Genomic DNA, 17,388 nt, shown 5'->3' with positions numbered 1-17,388 from the left:
AATAGAATAACCAATTTTAACAATAATAAGTACCAGAATATTTAAATGTGCCATTAATATATCATTGGCATAACCAAAATTGTGTATGTGGTTGTATCAAAACAACCTGTAGTTGACCGTGAAAAAATATCGATAGTAGTTATCGATGTAGAAACTATTGTTGATTTCAAGATTGTAATCGGTTAGCGGTTATAACGATTGTCAACTCTATGAAAATTGAAAACATTTCTGCGTATTACGAACTGTCAGTATGTCATAATATGAAAAATATATTATTTTGCAATGACTGTTGTTCCGTTTGACAGATGGAAAGTTTTCCTCTTGCATTTTATTTATTTATTTTTGTTATGAGTTCAAACATCTAAATTAATTTCAAGTTGCTTAACTACTACATAATCAAGGATATAAAATTTGTAACCCGTTTGTTTGATAGAGGTGAGTGTACACGTTAAAATCGTTTACTTGTCATATCCAGCTTACTCACAATAGTTATCGTAGACTCGTTCAAGTACATTTACGATAAGAATAGCCTATATAACGACGTTCAACGGCCACCGTTACTGCCGTAAAATTGCGATGAAATATAACTCACACGCCGAAAGTGGAATTTCTTTTAATTATTATTTTCGGCAAAAATGGGCTGATATTTTGATTGAGTCGCTTTATGGCAGAATTTTTGAGTGTCGTGTGTTAAAATTAACTTGAAAATTTTCGTTGATATCATTTATACAAAATGTGGTATGGGCATAATCTTCAAAGATCTTATAAGTATATGATTTTTGCTAGTAAGATGCCATCTCTACGGATAGACCAAAGCGACTTGAAGTGCAAAAATGGCTGTGATTATTTCGGGAATCCTCAGTGGCAAGGGTACTGTTCCAAATGTCACCGAGAACTACTTCAGCGTCAGAGAAGAGCAGGTAAAACAATAACTTACTGAATACATTGCCATATTTAATTCACACAATCAAGCCTCCTGCTTATTATCATAGATAAATGTATCTTTGTATCTAAAGTATTATATTACTTTTTTAATTTTAAAACTATTATTTAGTCTCTATAATTGATGTAGACTATAGATTAGATTACATTAATAATACTATAAAATTGTGTATTTTTTTATAAACTAATCTCCATATAAATTTAGATCATAACTTTTTAAATCTGTAGTTAATTAATAAATATTTTGTATATGTCAAAAACCATTGGAGCTTTCCTTATAAAGGCTCAGGTCACAATCTGTGTGGGGTCGGTGCAGCATGTTGTTTCTTTCATTCTTTATTATTTGCTATCTGATTGTTCACATTCATCTTTCATATCCATTTTCACACACTCTTCTCATGTTTTCTTAGGTCATAATTAAAAAAAAATCCTTATTATCCTTGTTTGCTCCAATAATAATGATCAAAATAATCTGTTTTTGTATAAATAAAAACATTCAAAATTATATGGCAGGTTCAATTAGTCTATGTTTCTGAGGATTTGGGATTTTTTAACAGTAAAATAAACACCTGATATAAAAACTATAATATTTTCCCTACTTCAAGAATGATTACGAGTTGCATTGTAACCTGTGTTGCATTGGATATCGTAATTTTAAACTTGAGCCAGAATTAGAACCAGAAATAATAGTTTCTTTTTTCTTTTTTTCTTTCTGTATTAATTATCTATATCCTAGAATTAAATTATCATATTGTTGAAGCTTCAGACTTTCTGTATATTACATGAATTATCAACATGATTGATCATGATCATCCTTGAGTTCCATTTATATTATCATGATGTTATAGTAATAGTTGAAATCAATTAATCATTTATATTTATATAGGTTAAGTTTATAGGCCTTGTTAATTATTAAATTTAATGAGTATGATATATACATCATAAAATGTTTAGTTATTTTTTTTTAAATTATTATTTCCAATCATTGACATAGCATGAGTTAAACTTGCAACAATGTTTAGATAAATAAAATCCTGAGGCCCTGACAACCTTTGAATATGAATATTTTGTTTTTTATCCATATTCTTTATTGGTACATAGCACCAGTAGTACTAGGTATTCTTACACTTTATATTGCTTATATATTATAAAACTTACCCAGATGGATCTCAGCCATAAGTTAATTTAAAAATCAATATGATGTTTATAGTTCTTATCCATCTTTCATATCAGCATGTCTGGGTAAGTACCACTATAAACTATACATTAGGAACCCACAAAATAAAGCAGGAATCGTGGGCATTATTGTGTAACTACAGACAAGGTCACTTAATCCTCAATTCCTAAAGTTAATAATCAGATGGCTCATTTGTCTGACCATCAATCTGCATTATCAAAAAATAGCAGAAAGATTACATTTATTTTACTATACTATGCTTGTCCATCAACATTTTATTATATGTTGGGCTCATAAAAATTGATTGTAAACAATTGTCTACATGGTTGTAAAACAAAAAAGTCACCTTGTGCTGAGGGTAAATGTGCATCATGTAGGCAGTTTTTAAAGATGTAATATACAATTTATATAGTAAATATTAATAGTATAAAAAACTGCTAAGTCTCTATATATAAATAAATGAATATGTAATATGATATATTTGAGTATGTGCTTAAAATATCTTGATCTTAAAACACTTCAAATTTTAAGTGCTATTCATTTACTTATCATGAACTCTTAAAATACTTTGGATAATATTTATGTTCAAGGGAATGTTTATTTCTTTGATATATTGAATATATGTAAACAGCTACAAACAGACACAAGAAAAAACAATTCATATCGCCGGTACTTCTCAGATCAGGGTAGTTGAATAGTGCAAGATTTTAATTATACGGTATTGTGAATTCTGATTCTATGTGTTTTTCTGTATGATTTTGTAAATATATCATATTTTGCAGAGAAAGCATCATCAGCGACTCTCCCAAAGCCGGAACAGAAGAAGCCTGAACGCGGGATAAAGCTCGCGTCGCATTCGTCCTTTTCAAAATTCGAAGAAAAACGTCTAAGGCAAAGCGAAACTCTTAAAAAAGCTAATTTGTTAAAATTTAGCGTTTTCAAAAAGAGTAGCAATGGTAAGTGTCAATGTTAATAATCTTATAGAGTTGTCTAGTAGCTAGTTATAAGGTGACAGATTCTGAGGTCCTGAATTCAAATCTCAGATCAGGCCATGTGTATGTAATTGGGTATATTTTTTGAAAACAAAATCAGTCACAGCTGGGATTGCGGATTGCTGAAAGTGTGTACACACCCATGCCCCGGAAAGAACGTAAGCTTAGCTCTTGCCGGTTTATGTCGGATTTGAGAGTGATAGAATAGAGAGTGCTTCTGTGTTTTCCACATCTTTGCACTAAAATCGTGTAGTTAGCCGGTCGCCTTTGAGGTTCGTCGCTGTGGCCTAAATCGGTTAAGATAACATCATCATCAGAGATAATTTAGATTGAACAAGTATAGTTCGGTACAGATGTAGTGTAAATGTTTCTGGCCTGACACCATCACACACATGGCACGTGACTTGGCGAAATTTTTTTTCAAGTAAATCTAAAAAGTCAGTATAATTACCGGCGCAGGTAGTCATCACTTTAGATCTATTGGCATTAAGATCAAAATTGTGTATCCTTAGACGAACAGGATCACACACCGGAGCGCAAACCGCCGGAATTCAAAATACCGGCCCTGATAAATGAGGGTATGAAACGTGAGTTTCGAGTTCGATTCACGAACCTGCCGCCCCAAGTCGACCGCGACGCGAGGGTCTTCGTGCACAGCTTCATCATGGACGTCATCAAGTGTTCCAATGTGATGACGGTGGACGAACTGTCGGAGAGAGTGCAGAGACATTATCAGGTACAAACTATTTTTTTTTATCATTTACAATTATAAGACAAAAGAACACATCCATCCAACCTAGAATTCTTTTTCATTGAATTTTCAAAACTCGAAACTTGTATTATTTTATATATTATCCTGTTCATTATTTTTTAGTATTTATCAATTGCTAAATTACGACATTACATTTGCTTTGATAGAAATAATTAATTATTATTGGTGCAAGCAAGTTTTAGATAGTGTTAATTGGCAAAAAACGCCAAACGAACGTTACAGTATCGATTTATAATATTAGTTTATTTCGTCGAACAGCACTTTATGAAGTATATGGACACGTCGCCGCATTTCGCGAACGCGGAGTCCGAGGTGAAGGAACTGCTGATCGACTTCGTGGAAAAGCACGCCATGACTTACCTACACGAGTAAGTTTTGACTGATATTGTTCTGATTAGTGGTGGCATAGTTGGCCGAAAGTTTTGTTAATACTTGGTGGTAGGGCTCTGTCCAAGCCCGTCTGGGTAGGTACCACCCACTCACCAGTTATTCTACCGCCAAATAACAGTACTCAGTATTGTTGTGTTCCTGTTTGAAGGGTGAGTGAGCCAGTGTAACTACAGGCACAAGGGACATAACATCTTAGTTCCCAAGGTTGGTGTCACATTGACGATGTAAGGAATAGTTAATATTTTTTACAGCGTCATTGTCTATGGGTGATGGTGACCACTTACCATCAGGTGGCCTATATGCTCGTCCGCCAACCTATTCCATAAAAACAAAAAAAAAACAAAACAATAATACTTTATGACCCAGAATGTTAAGTAGAGTTTAGGGGGAGGTAGTAGTTAGTTGGTAGAGGTTGCAGGTTTATCCATTTCTTTAAACAAGCTTCCGCTAAGATTTTTTTTACTATACATGTAGGCGGACGAGCAAATTTTCCACCTGATGGTAAGTGGCGTTGTAAAAAATATGAACCATTTCTTATATCACCAATTAGCCAATAGCGAACTGAGATGTTATGTCTCTTGAGCCTCTTGTTACATTGGCGCAGTCACACTTCAAACCGTAACTTAACAGAAATTAGTATCTGCTGTTAGGCGTAATAATTAATATTTGATGAGTGATATAGACAGTAATTACCAACTTACGGTTAAATGAAGCTCTTTTGCAAAATGTTCAAATGTTTTTCCAAATGTTTAGTAAATCAGCCAAATATGCATTAAATTATATTTAATTATTTATAGTACTTACGCTGTTCACGTGTAATGAGCGGGGTAAAGGTGTTAGGTACCCTTACCCTTAGGAAGGGCATACGGTACCTCTGTTATCGTGTATATAAATTTTATGATGGTCGGTTGAAGTTTTAGGGACGGTTAAGGTAGCAAACAAACCAAGTTTTGATGTTTTGGACATTCCAGTCTACCAGGCGTGGTGTTCTCTCCAATCGGTACGGAGGATGAGCGCCTGGACCGCGCCATGTCGGAGCGCATCCAGCAACTTAGCTGGGTGGGGGAGAAACACCTGGAGTGTAAGTTGGACCGCACCGATAGCGCCTGCAGCCAACTTTTGTACAAGGCTATTAGTGGTGAGTTGCACTGGACGAATTTTATTACTGATAGCAGTAAGAAAATTGTGTCGTATTAATAAATTTCAATAATATTTTTAAATAAAAAATAGTGGCAATATAAACTACCGAGGATAAATAAATATTTTTATTATGGCAACTTTGTTTAGGCATGGAGTTGATACTTGAATGTTTAAAAGTGGTGGATATGAACAATTTACAAATTGGATCAGTTCGAACAAGTAAAAAAATCAAAATAAAAAATCTATTGAACTATACTTTTACAGATAAACGGACATAGTCTTTATGAATTTACATTCATAATAAATAGTGGGCTCTAAAATAAATGGTGTCTTTGTATAGAACAAAACAAAATTTAAATTTCACTATATTCAATAAGTAAATTAATTATAATTTGTCCGTTTACTTCTTCATTCACCCAATAATTTATGTTGTAGGCTCGATCGATTGGATGAATCGATCCTAATGGGGGAAGTACAATGTAGGAGCACATTGTCCGCAGAGCTGCTGGCGGTGGACGGCGCGGCGGGCCCGGGCGGGAAGCTGTCGCGCGTGCGGCGCGCCTGCAGGCACGTGCTGGCGCTGTGCGGCCCGTCCGCCTCGGCCGACGACCTGCTGCCCGCGCTCATCTTCACCGTCAGTACAGGCACACACGCGCACACGCGCACACACACGCACTCACTCACAGGCACGTGCTGGCGCTGTGCGGCCCGTCCGCCTCGGCCGACGACCTGCTGCCCGCGCTCATCTTCACCGTCAGTACAGGCACACACGCGCACACGCGCACACACACGCACTCACTCACAGGCACGTGCTGGCGCTGTGCGGCCCGTCCGCCTCGGCCGACGACCTGCTGCCCGCGCTCATCTTCACCGTCAGTACAGGCACACACGCGCACACGCGCACACACACGCACTCACTCACAGGCACGTGCTGGCGCTGTGCGGCCCGTCCGCCTCGGCCGACGACCTGCTGCCCGCGCTCATCTTCACCGTCAGTACAGGCACACACGCGCACACGCGCACACACACGCACTCACTCACAGGCACGTGCTGGCGCTGTGCGGCCCGTCCGCCTCGGCCGACGACCTGCTGCCCGCGCTCATCTTCACCGTCAGTACAGGCACACACGCGCACACGCGCACACACACGCACTCACTCACAGGCACGTGCTGGCGCTGTGCGGCCCGTCCGCCTCGGCCGACGACCTGCTGCCCGCGCTCATCTTCACCGTCAGTACACGCACACACGCGCACACAGACGCAACCACAGGCACACACGCGGACATACAGGCACACACACGCACATACGCGCACACACAGGCACACACGCGGACACATGCGCACACACGTACACACACGCGCACACACGTGCACACCCACGTACCCGCAGGCACGTGCTGGCGCTGTACGCACGCACACACCTGATACCGGACTGTATACTATTCTAAAGAATAATAAAGAAAAATATATTCTTATTTCTATGCATTCATTTTAATTCGAGCACGTATGAACGTATTTCACTAGCTTAATCATATATAAAAATACTATATTACACTGTATTTAGAATAGGGTTGTTGAGGAAGTGATTATGAGGAAGAGGAGGAGGAAGAGGAATTTTCACTCGCAAATTTAGAGGATGCGGATGAGGATGAGGATATTTTTCGAGAAAGAGGATGCGGATGAGGAATCGGTAGAGAAAGGGGGTTAGGAAGATAGGAAATTATAAATAATAGCGGACCCAACCGAAAAGCCGTTGTCCTGTCTTTACATAACATACATACACCAAAAATAATTAAACTATTCTCAAAACACAAACAATAAAGAATCATCAAAATCGGTCCAGCAGTTATGAAGGAGTTCAATAACATACACAACAAAAGCACACAAAAAAGATGAGTGAACAATACATTTTATTTTAGCAGTTGAAATGATATATAGTATATAATAACAATGCAGTCTTTATTTCTTTATTAATTACTCAAGTCGAATATTTTATTAATCAAAATAAAGGAATTAAATACTAATAAATAATCAAAATTAATTTTACTTGGTGGTAGGGCTTTGTGCAAGCCCGTCTGGGTAGGTACCATCCACTCATCAGTTATTCTACCGCCAAATAACAGTACTCAGTATTGTTGTGTTCCGGTTTGAAGGGTGAGTGAGCCAGTGTAACTACGGGCACAAAGTGGTGGCACATTGACGATGTAAGGAATAGTTAATATTTCTTACAGCGTCATTGTCTATGGGTGATGGTGACCACTTACCATCAGGTGGCCCATATGCTCGTCCGCCAACCTATACCATAAAAAAAAAATTATAGCTACGTTATTTTTTATAATAAATAATTTGGACGCTGTTTCCCCTGACAATCGGTTTCTTAATTCATCATATACTAATCCTGCATTGCTAAAACGTTGTTCGCTGGGCATACTGGATGGAGTAGAAGATAGAAGTTATTGATGTCGTTATTTAATAGTAACTTTAGTACCACACACCTTCTATTACTAAACTTTCATTTTCATCGTCACTGTTTGGTTCGGAGGCTAGCATTTCGGCTAAGATAGAATCTACAATCTTACTCGTGTAAGCGGTGGCTGTGGCTCAGGATGTGTCTACTACAGCTTCAGATTCCTCATAAATTGCTCTTAAATTTTGAGGAAGCGATAGCGGAAGAGGATTTTTAATATTTCTCAATGAGGATGCGGTAGCGGTTGAGGAACCCAAAATATTGCGGAACTTTCGCACTATGAGGAAGCGGAAGAGGAATCCTCAGCAACCCTAATTTAGAACGCTGGTAGAAGAGTTTGTTAGATGGACCGGAACGGACGATGAATATGTTTATGTATATCTCGAAGGTACTGAAAGCGAATCCACCGCGTCTCGTGAGCAACATCAACTTTGTGACTCGCTTCTGCAACGCGCAACGGCTGATGACCGGCGAGGGCGGATACTACTTCACCAACCTGGTAACTTCAATAATCTGTTGACATCTTAGATTTACATATTCAATGCGTTTTGTTAATGCTATGTTATGCACTACAAACGGTTCTTGATTTATATTATAAGTATTCACTATTCGCTATCTGTTTATCATTAATTTTACTTTAGAAGTTCAATATAACATATCCAATATTCAGAACGCCATTTTATTATTGCTTCAGAAATCCATAATAAGTACCATAGATTATCCGAGAGTTTCACCAATGACTGCAGTTTATACAGTTAACAAATGCTCATTGTAGAAATTGTATTTCCTCAAAATATTTATCTTGAATTATGTTAATGTTAAATACAAACAGTATTAGTGGTTTCTGATTTTGTTTTCGTTTTATTACTTGCAGTGTTGTGCGGTTTCCTTCATAGAAAATTTAACAGCTGAATCTCTCAATATGGATAAAAAAGAATTCGATTGCTACATGGCGATGCCCGCTTCAATCGGTGGCAGCACTTGGGTGAGTAGTATTCTTATATAAGTTGGAATGACTTATATACTTTTAAAATATCTATTATAATTTTATTATTAAACGATCAATAATGTGCTATATCGTTAACTTTAACAATGTTTTCGTTCATTTTAAATTATTTTATTTGGTTTTCGAGATCTTAGTGGGAACAATTCATTGTAAGGTATTTTGTTATGTATACGATAATTAAAAATTAAATAAAAATGAATGTTTCGAGAGTTGCTCCAAAGACGTGGAGATGATAAGATTTTCGACTCTCTAATTAAAGTTTAGGGAAATTTCGATTAATAAACAATTAAACGATTGATGAGGAAATTAGATTGTTTAGGAGGGATTTTGGATTAATTGCTAAAGTGGAAGTTTGTTGATTGAGGAAGGATTTTGCAGTTGAGGTAGATGCTAAGTTATTGGACAAGGAATTTTGATGGTTGTCGAGAGTTTAATGACCCCGAGGGAGTTTGATGTTTGATAGTATATGGGATATTCAGTGCGATAGTAATAAGTCCCCGCGCTGGCAGGCGGCGGCGCTGTCGCTGTGCGGCGCGGCGCGCGAGGCGGAGGAGCAGCGCAGCGCCGCGCGCGCGCTGCTGGCCGACGTGGCCGCGCTGCGCGCCGACGCCGAGCAGCTCGCCGCCAACGCAGACTCCTTCGAGGTACGCACGAGCGCCCCGACACATCCTACTACTGTTATAAAGGCGAAAGTTTGTATGTATGGATGTATGGATGTTCGTTACTCTTTCACGTAAAAACTACTGAATGGATTTGAATGAAACTTTACCACAATATAGCTTATACATCAGAATAACACATAGGCTACAATTTTTGAGGTTTCTAATGTGAGGTCGTAAAAAAACACATTTTTTGCGCTTACATTGCAAACGCTGACTGAATCCTACAAGATAGATATATAGATAGATAGAGAACTTAAAAAGGTCTACAAAAAAGTCCGTGATGGTATATGTTTATCTCTTAGGAATAACCAACAATAACAATTTTTCATCCTTTACTTTGTACGAGAAATAATGACTTATTTACGAAGCGATTTTAAGCGATTACTAGACTAGACGGGACGAACCTGAAGTCCACGCGAACGAAGTCGCGGGCAAAAGCTAGTAGCAAATAATCCAGCAGAATGTATTATAGTATCACCCTAAACATATACGTTTGTCATATGCATGTGAATGTATGTGCTAAGGCTTACCTATGTTTTTCTTGATATAGATATATCTATGAAATTAAAATCAAAACTTTAGTATAGGGTTATCTGTTTCGAGCATCCATTAAAATTGAGGAATTTAAACTATAATTAAATTTTGCAGAAAGAAATAGCGTACAAAGTTAACGACGTATTGGCCAACACACCTCTGGAAATAAAACCGCGTCGGGAGCCGCTGCGACTCAGTTCGCTCCGGAATTCGAGTATCCCTCTGATCGACCTCGAAACGCCGGTGGATGTTCCCGCGCCGATGAAGCCGTCCGAAGATATTCCGCAGATAAACCTCCCGGAAATAATGCCCGCCGAGGAGCCCGTCACGGTCACCTTCGACAGGACGACCGACGAAAATGTCACACAGAACATTATCGACTTTCAGTCAGAATTGGAGAAACCGTCACCACCAAAGTCGCCGCAAAACCAGCCGTGGGAACTGAAGCAGACTGGTTCATTCGAACTCCTCACACCATCTCCACTTGGATTCACGCCTTTCGACTCGAGATCTATAGATGAACTGATGACTCCAGACGATTTCGGGTCCGACCACTTGGCACCAGGATTGAGTAACATAAATTATGATATCGACTTGTCCGATTTCAGCGGCGATAACAGCTTGGCAGAGGACACGCCCAAAGAACCGAAAGACCCATTCAGTCCAGACGGCATAAAGAAAGAGCCAATATTTGACCCGTTCCAGCCGCAGACGAGCCAGAGTTCATACAAGAATGTTTTGGAGAAGTTCGATGAATTCAGTTTGATTGATTCGAAATCGAATGATGTTTCGTCAGAGGCGTTTGAAGTTGTGCACAGGCCGCAGGACTCTTGTGCGTCAGCAGCGGCCACAGAGCCCGGAGACCCGTTCAGTCCCGTGCAAAAAGAAGCGTCTATTTTAGATGACTCTGGTTCCCCCACTTCCGCATGCCTCCTTCCATCACCTCTACAACCTCAAACGAGGTGAATAGTTTTGTATTTTTTTTGTCATTTTGTGTAAATCAATTGTAATTTTGTTTTCAATGAACTTACTCTTGTTGTATATGTTATTTATTTATAGGTTAAATTATCGAGTAAGAATATCAACTGTCATTAATGTGGTACCACTGGAAAGTGATACAATAATTATATGTACATCAAATACAATTATTAAAATTCTATTATTTTTCTTCAATTTTGGCTTTCGTTTAAAATATTTTTTTATAGTACTTTATTTCATTGTGAATGCAGCGGCCAATTAGTATTACTCATTAAAATTGTCTGTGGAAATGTTATGCAGAAATTTGTACTGTACTGGAGTTTTCTTGTTTCCTTTTATTTTATTGGAAGTTTCGATAGATTCACATCAGCTGTGGTCATGAGAAATATCTGTCAAATTCAATGTATCTTAATTATGTGATAGCTGTACCCGCCAGGAAATAGGGGATATAAAAAAGGTTTTCTGTATCTGTCATCTCACTTTCCTATTATCTGTGGGAGTGATATGAACAGGGACGGATGTGTGGAACAGGAGGTCGGGGAAGCGGGTGCTATATGATTTAACCAATGAGGGCGCATTGTGCTAGACTTTGATTGGTCGATATAATTTTAATATTGTTTATGAAGGTGAGATGTTAGGAGTTGAGCATAATATGCGACTATTTTAAGGCTCGTGTTGGAATAAACCTTTTTTTGGTGCCAATTCTGTTATGTATTTTTTAACCATTAGGCAGAGTTAAAGAAACATTTGTTGATTTAAAAATGTATTAAGCATCTTACTTTTATAAATTTCATTAATTTTGTAGATTTTATCCAACAGAATTGACTCCAGAAACATGATATTTACATTAATATCTTATCGTGTCGCTAAAGATATAAACATTGCTTATTGACTAATAAAAAATCAATGCATTTGTTTTTTGTTGTCATTAAAATTGAAATTAAAACTACAGTTTGTACATTACAAAAAATTTTATTCAACCAGAATCTTTTATAAGGCTTTATCTAATGTAAAAAAAGTTTAAATCATAAAGAAGTATTCTAATGAAATTGAATGCCACTATTATCAAAGTGACATAACATTACTTGAGAATTACGTAGGGCTGCCGTTGAGGATGCAGAATGAAACCGAACGAATTTAACTTATACGTTTATTTAAATAATTTAATTTAACAATTAATTATTTCTAATTTATAATATACGTGACAGTCTGTTCGATGTTAGAACAAAAAGTGAAGTTCTGTAGTCTGAATTACATATTTATATACGAAATCGGTAAATCACTGAATGGTCCCCACGGTATGGTGATTCTTGGTAGCGCTCGATGTTCGGGAGGTCTTGCGAAACAAAGCAGCGACGCTGGCAACAGGTGGTAGCTTCAAGGAATGCATGGTGTGATTATTTCTCACGGTATGGTAATTCTTGGTAGCGCTCGATGTTCGGGAGGTCTTGCGATTATTTCTTAACAACTCCCTCCGCAGGATCAGCAGCTATTTGGAGACTTTTGTCGAAAATAGTGCTGATAGAGACATAGGATCTCTGGGGCTGTCCTGGACTTCTTGTGTTCTGGTTGCCTCATTGTCCTTCTGGTTGGTATTTCTTAAATGCATACATTTGCGACGAATGAGGACGATGCTAATAGTGAGTACTGATGCACCGATGAGTAGGTAGACAGGTATAGTCGTGTGATAGAGCGTGTCTAAGTTCGACAATTCCAAAGTCACTGGTTCTTGAGAGGCAATCCTGGTATTGGTTGAATGTAAGTGAGTCAAATCTATACTGTTCAATTTCAAGATGTTCTTCGCTGTCGCTTTGTATGGATCTTCATTACTATATTCTATATTCAACATTTTCAAAACTTGTCCTTTTACTTGATCATGGTGGTTAGTGATGGTGAAGATGGACGTTTGTAGAGCACACCCTTTAGGTATTTCAGCTAGATAGCTTCCGAGAAGGTTTTTGTATTGATCTTGAGAACAGGTTAAATGAACTTTCGTTAAGTTGGGAAAGCTCAGAACATAGTGACGATCATCCAATTGTTCCATGGCTTGAGAAGATAAGATTACTGGAGTAACCCGACAGGTTTCATGGATATGTTGCTGGAGTATAAGATGTTGAATGCAGCTCGTTTGCTCTCCATAGTGTCGGTTTAAGTTGTCCTCGCAAAGATGACCGTGACTGTACTTCGGACATTCTGTCTCTATATACAGTAGATCTTTCTCGTGAATTGCTACGTATGGATAGGTAGGGATTATAATTTTATCATTACTATTAGGGGCTAAGGACAATTTGTAAAGGATGTAGTTATTGGGATTCATGATTGGAAACTTAATTACCAAGATTATATCATTATCTTTATAATAATATCCTAATCTTAATAGATCTAAATATTCCCTAAAATTAATATCTAGCACTACATTTGAATTGTATAAACCTTTTAGTTTATTTAACATAACTATATAAGTGTCGTAATCGAGAACGGAATAATGGATGCTTTTAGCTCTTATGAATGCCAATAGATTCTGTAGTTTTGACAACTCTTGTGACAAATTGTCTATGTCATCACCTAGTATTGTAAGTAGCTGGGCTAAATGAAAATACTTAATTGCATCTTCTTCTTTCCTAACATCATTATCTAAGATGGTTTTAATAATGTTCTCTATTTTCCTCTGGTTTTCTACTATCCTATCTGTAACATTTGAACTCTGAGATGCCCACTGCTTGCTTAAACTTATTTGATGATTTATTTCAATGGCTAAGTTATTTTCGTTCTTTTGTAGAATAGCAATGGCATTTTCGTACTTTAGTGCGTCCGTATAATCTAAATTTCCGGAGATACTTTTGATTATGGAACCAAGACCGTTAACGAGGCCTCTTTTTGAACGTTTTCCTTGAAAGGTTAACAGTTGCTCTGACATGTCATTTAATTTCGTTGCAAGAAATTTGATATGCGGGGCGTAAAGTAACGAAGTTTTATTATTTAAGTCAGGTGCTAGGTTGCTTAACTTCTCTCGAACGGATTCTAACCTATTTCGCACATTATTTAAATTTATAATTTGAACAAAAGAATGGAAATGGGAAATTATTCTAGTAGGTCCTAGGTTGAAGGGGAGAATACCCGGTCCATTTTTTAAGCTTTCAAGTGTTATCACGTCTGCTTGTCCCAGCTTCAGGATCTGAGCCAGCATTAACGCGAGTAGTGTTTTCTGTATCCTGTAACAAACGAGCACTATTAGGTACCCGTTTCAGGCGCGACTTGGGTACGGGTCCTCTCTTTCTCTTTGTATAAATATGTATAGGTAAATCTGTTACAACCGTATCGTTCGTATAGCGGGCAGCTAATTTCTGTCTATTAGCTAGGGGATTTCTGACATAGATTCGTTGATCAGGTGCATATGTTTGCTCAGGCTCGCGATTTCTATTAATGTTCTCGGTTATTTCAGTACGACGCTGAAGGGCGGTTTCATTAATGATTTCGTATACCTTTAACATTCGCTTACGGTGATCTAGTATATATTCCTGCAATAGGTGCTCTGTTATATTCATGTCTAAAGGATCTCGCGGATCTAAATGACCAGTAATTATTTCTATTGGGCGACATTTCGTGAAAGAATGGATTGAACTATTATATGCCATTACAGCGTACGTCATAAGGTTGGTAACGGATTCATTGCGGTGTTCTAATTTTAAGATACGCAAGTGTTCGAGTAGGGTATTATGAAAGCGTTCTATCATTCCATTTTCATTGGGTGTATTGGGGCATATTCTATGATGTTCAATTTTGTGTAATTTAATGAATTCAGAAAATAGTTGATTTGTAAATTCAGGGCCATTATCCGTAATGTATTTAAGAGCCATACCATGATGGGAAGAGAACTTTAATAAAGCCTGAACTACACTAACGGCTGTAGCATCTCTCAAAGAATATGCTTGTGCATATTTCGAGAATGCATCGATAATTGTTAGGTACTTGTTACTATCTACGCTGAATAAATCCAAGTGTACAACTTCCATAGGCTTGGTAGGTGGTGGTACAATTTCATATCTAGGTCTTACAGGATTTCGGTCATATTTTGCCTGACCGCAAATAAGACACTCATTAATGAATTTTGTCACTTGGTTTTTCATTTTTGGCCAGAAATAACGTTTAGACAGAGCTAAACAACATTCATTAATGCCTCTATGGTTCGTCTTGCCTTCATGATAGTTCTTAATAATTTCTTGTTGCTTTAGGTAATCCTTAACGTTTTCAACTTCTAATTTGGAAAGAACTAGGTTCATTGCGGAATTTTTGAAATACTTTTGTATAACCGGTATAATTTTGTACATTTCAAGCGGGGGATTAATTAAGATTCCTGTTTTTATACGTGGTGTAACGTATTCTTTTATGGCATCTATTACATCTTGTTCTAGGTTTGATTTGGAGATTTGTATGCAAGTTTTTGTGTAAGTTTCAAAAGGGTGAGTTATGTGAGGTCTACTTTTAATATCGCCAACAACGTTAAATACGATTTGTCTGCTAAATTTGTTAAGGGGATCATCAGTAATAGGGACTTCTAGTATAGGGCTTTCTGCATCGCTATGAATACTGTCGGTTCTTGAGTCGATACTTCTGGTTCTTTCTGAATCAGATTTGTTTGAGATGTTAACGACAATAGAACTAGACTCTTCATTATGGATTTCTATTCGTGATAGGGCGTCGGCGTTGGAATTAATTTTCCCTGGTTTATAAATGACTGTGTAATCATATTCACTTAGGCGTAGTCTCCAACGTGTTAAGCGCGAATTGGGCTCTTTCATGTTCATTACCCATTGCAAAGGCCGATGGTCTGTCATAATTTTAAACTTCCTACCAAAAAGATAGGGTCGAAAGTATTTCGTTGCCCACACAATGGCGAGTAATTCCTTTTCTATCGTACTGTAGTTTATTTCGCTTGAATTAAGCGTTCTCGATGCGTATGCTATTGGTTTATCTGATCCAATGGGGCCTTGAGAAAGAACGGCTCCAATTGCTAAATTCGAAGCATCTGTTGTGAGTATAAATTCCTTTGAAAAGTCCGGATATTGAAGGATCGGATCATTGACAAGTAGAGTTTTACACTTTTCAAAGCATTGGATATAATTCTGATCTTGGACAATTTTGGAACCTTTCTTCAAGCATTGGGTCAGAGGCTTGGTTATTTTAGCAAAGTCTGGTATGAATTTTCTATAATAACCAAGTAATCCTAAAAAGCGTTTTATTTCTGTACGGGTATTAGGTAAGGGGTAATTCTTAATTGCCGATATTTTGTCAGGGTTAGGTTTTATACCATCCTTGCTAATAACATGCCCAAGGTACGCCGTTTCTAGTTTTAGGAATTCTGATTTGTCCATCTGTATTTTAAAATTTGACTCACGTAATTTCTTAAATACTTTTTCTAGGTTAATTATGTGCTCCTGAAGGGATGTACTAAATACTATTATATCATCTAGGTATACTAGACAAATAGTATTCTGTAGCTCTCTCAACACATTGTCCATGACTCTCTGAAAAGTGGATGGACTATTTTTAAGGCCCATAGGCATGCGTAAGAATTCAAAATGGCCGTGTTCAACATTAAAAGCTGTTTTAGGTATATCTTGGGGGTTCATTTCTACTTGATAGAAGCCACTAGCAAGGTCTAAGGTTGTGAAATATTGGCAATTACCTAATTTATCTAATACGTCGGCTATATTAGGAATGGGATACTTGTCGTCTACGGTCTTTTCATTGAGTTTTCGGAAATCAACTACTATACGCCATTTAGCTTTCCCTGACGCGTCTGCTTTCTTAGCTACAACCCAAATTGGGGAGCTCCATGCTGAATTCGAAGGCCTAATGATTCCCTGTTCTAGCATCTTACCTATCTGTTCTTGTACTTCCTGTCTGTGGACATAGGGATACCGATAACTTTTTGTGTAAACCGGAACCTCATCAGTTGTTTTAATCGAGTGCTTTACTTTGTTGGTGAAAGTTAAAGGCTCTCCTTCTAAGTAGAAAACATCGGCATACTGCGCACAAAGCAGCTCTAAGTTCGTACGTTCTTCGATATTTAAGTGATCAGTGCGTAGACGCGAAATTACTTCTTTTATGCGATCTTGCTGTTTATTGGCAGGTGTACACTGTACGTTATACATTTCTGCAGAGATTGCTCGGTCCATAGAGAATATGACGTCGCTTCGACTTGGATTGGTTACTTCAACTATTCCCCTGTTATTCGAAACGGTAGTTAAGCATTCGCCTATAATACAATTTGAAACGGTTTGTTCTTCTATAAATGCATGTCCGTCATGAATATTTATCGGAATCCT

At 37.7% G+C, this 17,388-nt stretch overlaps 1 protein-coding gene across 3 annotated transcripts; it reads left to right on the top strand.

Moving 5' to 3' along the window:
* Positions 1–230: 230 nt before the first annotated feature.
* LOC124533917 (rab5 GDP/GTP exchange factor) lies at positions 231–11,972 on the top strand. 3 transcript variants are annotated; one of them, XM_047109506.1, is made up of 11 exons: positions 231–435; positions 791–920; positions 2,902–3,075; positions 3,624–3,847; positions 4,142–4,251; positions 5,245–5,411; positions 5,914–6,047; positions 8,268–8,378; positions 8,754–8,864; positions 9,395–9,529; positions 10,196–11,972. In XM_047109506.1, the coding sequence occupies exons 2-11, from the start codon at positions 791–793 to the stop codon at positions 11,045–11,047; spliced, it is 2,148 nt and encodes a 715-aa protein (XP_046965462.1). In that variant the 5' UTR covers positions 231–435; the 3' UTR covers positions 11,048–11,972. The 3 variants fall into 3 exon arrangements, with proteins under 3 accessions (XP_046965462.1, XP_046965461.1, XP_046965460.1); XM_047109505.1 differs by having other exon boundaries at positions 232–435; positions 787–920; XM_047109504.1 differs by lacking the exon at positions 231–435 and having other exon boundaries at positions 758–920.
* The last annotated feature ends 5,416 nt before the right edge of the window (positions 11,973–17,388 follow it).

Source organism: Vanessa cardui, chromosome 11 (genome assembly GCF_905220365.1).
Source record: "Vanessa cardui chromosome 11, ilVanCard2.1, whole genome shotgun sequence".
In the NCBI taxonomy this organism is placed as follows: Eukaryota; Metazoa; Arthropoda; class Insecta; order Lepidoptera; family Nymphalidae; genus Vanessa; species Vanessa cardui.
Note: the sequence above shows the minus strand (reverse complement) of the source record. Positions and strands in the feature narration are given on the sequence as shown.